Source organism: Haemaphysalis longicornis, unplaced genomic scaffold (assembly GCF_048455015.1).
Source record: "Haemaphysalis longicornis isolate Haplotype H1 unplaced genomic scaffold, Haemaphysalis longicornis Haplotype H1 scaffold_1, whole genome shotgun sequence".
In the NCBI taxonomy this organism is placed as follows: Eukaryota; Metazoa; Arthropoda; class Arachnida; order Ixodida; family Ixodidae; genus Haemaphysalis; species Haemaphysalis longicornis.
The window spans coordinates 334,207,458-334,213,457 of NW_027526203.1; the positions used below are offsets into that span (position 1 = coordinate 334,207,458).

General features: G+C 47.9%; 1 protein-coding gene across 1 annotated transcript in view; it reads left to right on the plus strand.

Annotated features, from left to right (window-relative positions):
* The window catches only part of LOC144159698 (neprilysin-like), a 67,700-nt gene that overhangs the window by 26,496 nt on the left and 35,204 nt on the right, over positions 1–6,000 (plus strand). Inside the window, exon 7 of the mRNA XM_077691364.1 lies at positions 1,235–1,510. Coding sequence (XP_077547490.1) covers positions 1,235–1,510 — 276 coding nt within the window. The remainder of the gene's footprint in view (positions 1–1,234; positions 1,511–6,000) is intronic.

The following is a 6,000-nucleotide window of genomic DNA, read 5'->3' on the forward strand; positions in this document are numbered from 1 at the left end:
TGCTTTACGGAGGTCCAACGCGCATGTGATCTGAAGCCGTCCTTGGAAGTTTTTCCTTTAAACTAATTTCAGATATCTTATTCCTTGTGCACAATTAGTTACATAAAAAAATTCGTCCAAATTGAAGATGTCTAGTGCACACACCCATCGCATCTTTCTAGAAAACATTCCTATCTAATCCATGGGAAGACGAAAAGCTGGGCCACATAACGGCTGGGGAATCGGGACGGTTTCATTTGTTTTCCCCAGTAGGTGGCACAAATGTCTAAACTAGCTTTGAAATTGCACCAGTGTATTGCGAATAAGCAGTGTTTCGAATTTTTGTTTGTATTTTGTTTTTGCCGTCACTTTAGGCTACCAGACATTTTTTTCTCACTTCGCTGATAATTCAACGCATCGAACCGGTTCGAGAACCGGTTAAATGCTTCCAATAAATTCAGCCGAACCCGAACCCTAACCAAACAGGTATTTGTTTTGGTTAAACACCATATATATATAAAGAATTACTGTTACAGTTGCTATTTTTGTCAATGTTTTTCTTCCTTCTTCCTTAGGGAACTTCCCATAAATCTACGACAAATCCCTCCGCAGCCGAACCAACGCCGAAGATTTTGCTACACTGACTAGCACCGAGCCCCGTACGCGGCAAATAGATAAGGATACACTGAACTACAGCTGCGCTGTTTTAGTCGTCGTTACCCTTGCTTGTAATACTATTTTTTTATTGACAACCTGACTATTGGTATGAGCACAGGAAAGAATTGTGCGGTGGCTCATCTGGACACGTGGACGAGCGGGGATGTTATGGCACGGTGCGTCGCTGACAGGGTAGCCATTCGGTCTTGCTGCTCATAGACGCTGATACAGGCCTGCACCGAACACACGCTGACTCCGAGCCTATATTTTTCCTTGTGCACATCCGCACATACGCACGTCACGAATTATATCATCAAGGCCCGCTCCTCAATAGCAGTTGGAACACGCTCTGCTCCCTAACGTGACTAGCGGAATGGTGACCGGGCCCATATGGCTCCTCCTCCTAAGAGATCACGCTGAGTCGCCGCTTGACCGGCCAGAGTGCAATGAGACGCGGCACATTGCTCTTTGAAGAGCGTGATGAAGATCTTCCTCCTCCCCATGTGCCGTCTGCCGAAAGGTGGAGCGGAGGCCCTGCGATATTTTGGAAGCACAGCGGGTGATAGAGGAAATAAAATGGGCGTGGCGGGATTCGCAGAAAAGTGGCAGCGCCTGTTGGGCCAGCACGGAGGGTACGGCGCCGACGACCGTGCACTCGTGCAGCCGGAGGGGCTGAAGTTCCTGGCGCGGCTGCTGGACAAAGCCAGCGCAGAGGGTGTGCGCCGCCTGCTCTCGTGGAGCCTGGTGCGCCAGTGGGCGCCCCTTGTCGACGGAAGCCTGGAAAAGCACGGACCCCTCGCGCGCAATGTCAGCTGCGTCGAGACCGTGCTGGCCGTGCTCAAGCTGCCCTTCCTAGCGGGCGTCCTCTTCAAGGGTGAGTGGCCATTCACCCACGGCTGAGGCGCCGCACTTCAACGTAATACCCAGAGCAGCACGTACCGCTGCAAGGTCCCACATCGACATGCCAAGCGGACGTGGCGCACTTCCGTCCCCCCCCCCTCCCCCCCCCCCCCCCCAAAAAAAAGGGATTGGTCCCGCAAGAATTCCTCTCCGCCCACCCTCCGAAAAGCTCATGCACGCACGCACCAACGCACACTGGCACACACAAACACGCACACACACACGCACACACACGCACACACGCGCACACACGTAATGATCACAGCCTATGTTTTCGAAGGATTTATTTATTTATTGATTGATTGATGAGCTTTCAGGAGAAAAAAGCAAGACGCCCTGGTGTAGAAAAGGTAGAAAACACGGGGAACAAAAAAAGGGAGGGGGGACGAGCATATGGATAATTGAAAAATCACATTCAGCTCTTGTATACTGCACTTGAGTGCATAAAAGAACATTGAAGGAACCTATAACTGTTGTACAGTTTGTGCCCATCCCGTTAATTAAAGTACACTGAGGGATACTTCAGCTTCCGAGAGCTGGGTAATCATGTTCTCGAAGGAACCAGCATCGTTGGTACATAGCGGTAAGGTCTTTTGGCCACGGAGCTGCTCTAGTGCCGGCCTTGACACCCGTCTCAACTGGTGTCGTGTCACGCTCCCTCCGGAGCAGGTTTCTCCACCCGAAAAAATAAAATAAAAACCGGTTCCCAGTATAGAAAAAAATAATGAAAAACAAAAACAAAAACAAATTTAAAGCCGTTTTACTCAATTTTGAAGCTGTCGTAAGTGCAGAGCCGGCAGTGATTCGCCATAATGGGCTGTGGCGCAGTTATGCGCTCACGCTCTTCGCCGCCCTGTCTCATTCCTCTCCTGATGAATTCAACGGAGGTTTGTCTAGCACATTTCAAATTTCCCGCGTTCGCAGTGCTCGCGCGCCCCCTGCCTGAAACTGCGCCAGCGGGAGTTCTCTTATTTTTGTGCTTGCCACTTTTTTTCGCTTATAAAAACCAACCCAACGAGCGTTCTTAACTAAATGAACGCAAGCGCTGCCGGTTAATTACGTATATTTTGCCTCAAATGTACCTGCAGCTTTAAATTCTTTGCGCTAAAGAACGGGGGGATGTATGACAAGCGCCAGCGGTCCACAAGTTTCGAGCGCTTATGACTATTATGCGCTTATGGCGTCCCACAGAGGCTTTCCTCTGTGGGACGCCGTGACGACAGCCGCTACGACGGAACGCCGTGCACGTGGCTCTAATTGGGTCCAGCGGACGAGCTACGACGACAAGGCGCGGTCCTAAAGTGCTCTGCACTTAAAAAGGTCCTACGGCCTTTATATTTTGATACAAGACGGCTTAGATTGCCCCTAAAAATGTATTCTTAGCAATACACGTGCGGTTAGAGGTGAAAACGACTTATATAAAATCGGTGTAAACTTTGTTTTTGTAAGGTGGCTTTTCCACATTGCATGTAACGCAGTGAAGCATACCCATATACGGAGGGAGTATGATTACAGAAAACGCATCTAACTCTTGTGTTATCGAAAGTACCACGAAACAAATTACAATAAAATTGTCCGCTAATACGACTCTGCCATTACGCTGAGTTTCATTTACTTGTCACGATTAGTTAGTTCACACTGAAGTTGTAAAAGTTACAGAATTACTGTCTGCTGTTGATATATATCTACGGAGGAATTATGGTTACAGAAAACGGCTGTAACTATTTTTTTACCGGTACTATCCGGAAAAAAATAATCGAAATTATCCGCTAAGACGAATCTAACATTACGCACTAGAATTTCAGCGATTTCACCTGGGTGGAACTGGGTTTAAATTTTTTATATATTATTTCACCATTCTGCAAGGCAATTACGAGGTTACAAGGCAGTCAACAAAGTCAAAAATAAACACGGCGGGGTTATCCCAGCTCGTGAATATTGTAAGAACCGGTGTGAACTGCCACTGAAGTTGACGTGAAAGCAATTTGAAACTGAAATACTTAGGCAACATTTGCGTCGAAGACGACGCGTAGTAGCAAGCGATACACCGCCAAAGATACTTAGCGCACATGGACCCACAGCCTCGCGCTATGAGTCCAGCATGATTCCTTCTGATATAGTAGTACTGTTGCTCTCCCTGTTCCAATAAGCAAATAATATAGACGAAGACGCAATGCTGATGACCGCGAGTGCACCGGAATCTTGGAAGAACGCGAACATCATCCTAACCCGTAAGAAAGGTGACATGAAGGACTTGAAAAATAACAGGCCGATCAGCTTACTGTCAGTCGTCTGCAAGGTACTTACCAAGGTTCACTAACGAAATTTATGCCACCTTAGATTTCAATCAACCTAAAGAACAAGCAGGGATCCGTAAAGCCTATTCAACAATGAACCATATTCACAAGATCAATCAGGTGATAGAGAAGTGCGCTGAGTATACGCCTCGAGCTTCGCGATCGCTGCGCCGCCTGCCGCCGCTTCTCCTCGGCGTTGACGGGATTTGCGCTGCGTGACTGATAGGGGCTCGTGCAGTGTTTTGGTTCTATTTCGCTTCGTTTAGCCTTTCCGCGCCCTAAAAAAACTTGTTATGGTGACGACTATAGGCAAAGAGTACGTTTAGGTCACCTAAAAAGCAGCTGCGCCTTCGTAGAGTACGCGATCGCTTGCAAGAGCTACCCGGGGACGGGGTTCTACGCGCTTCGTCGCCGCTCTTCCGGGCGTAGGCGACGGCGGCAACATATCACCCATGTCACCTCCGAAACATCACGCACAAATGAATTCTACTGACGCCTGATTTAGACCTGATACTGGCACAATGAGAGTTGGCTTCATTTTGCAGCGTGGACAACGAATGCGGCTTCGTTTCGCATATATACGCCGCAGAAAAATATGTTTCGGGGATGTGATTACCCAATCCCGGACAATAACTTATGCCTTTTATAAGAATATAAACCATGCGAAAATGTAAAGTATATTCCAAGCCTGTGCGTCGTTAAATATGTGCCCACAACGCCATATAGCAAGAACCGAGGAAATGAAACCACGGAAAAATAAATGCTGTGCCAATGCGGAATTTAGAAACATAATAGCTCTAACGGAAATGAAAAAAAAAAAAAACAGTGCAGCTTCTGGCATGCTAAAGACGTTCGTCTAAACTTAGGCCAGGTAGGTTTCACAAGACGAACTATACGTGAAATGCACTGCTATTTCGCAAGACATCGGTGGGGGGGGCGGGGAGGGGGACGCCGTGTACAAATGCGAAGCGGAATCAAGCAATGAGCGTTTTAGTAATCCCACACATAAATCTCGCGTTCACTTTCCTTTTTGTTTTTCTACTTCAACGGAGAGCTGATCGTACGGCGCACGCATTTTTGGAAGTATACAGGGTAGGCTGTTCAACAAGCGATGAAAGGTGTCGTTGGAAGAGTGTGGTATGTGATAAGGCCCTCTGATTTCAGTTTCTGGTTTATTTTGCAGGCTCCCTGTGCCATATGACGATATTTCGAAGAAGCGTTTAGTCGCGGACGCGGATTATATTGTAAGCCCGTCTCCGCGCTGCTCGCAGAGGATATATGTAACAGATCAAGGTCTTCGGGCGCGCACCTCACGACAAGACGACTCTGTCGTGTGCTGATCTCCGAGTATAATTATGCATTGTCCATCGTACTTTTGTTGAATATTCCCGAAATTAACACAGACTGGCTTGTAATTGGTGGGGATCAATATCTGAGGTATAATATTGGCAAACGTAACTGGTGTGCTGTCAGGTATGAGTGCTCTGCTGATTATGTAAGCGCACAAAACCGATTTAAATCGTAGTGTATAGCCGTAGCATGAACATCTGAGGAACCGGTGGTTACGGAGACACGGCTAGTAAATTCAGGTCAGTGTAACTACAATCGGCTCCATCATACGCCGGTTCCGCGACGCTGGCCTGTGACACACACCTGGCGCTTATACAGACCGGAAATACCACAGTAAGATCGCGTCGGAAACATTTACACTCTCGTAAACACACCCCATTTGCGAACAGAGTGACTGCTCCACACAAACATGGATTTCAAACGCCCACAAACGGTAAATCTCAGCTGTGAACGTGCCGCAAAAGCAGCGGCGGCACTGGGGAGCGGGGCGCGGACTCCCGCGCCTGCTTTCGAAACGGGCCGCTAGGGGGATTTCAGTGGCGCCCCTACAAGCCGCGCTCGAGGCGTATACTGAACCCCTATATATAGCCTTCATAGATTATGAGAAAGCGTTTGAGTCAGTCGAAACCTCACCAGTCATTCAGGCATTACGGAACCAGAGTGTAGATGAACATTATCTAAGAATACTAGAGGATATCTACACTTCGTCCACAGCAACCATCATCCTCCATAAGGATAGCAGTAAAGTACCTATTAGGAAGGGCATCAGACAAGGAGACACAATCTCTCCAATGTTATTCACAGCATGTTTACAAGA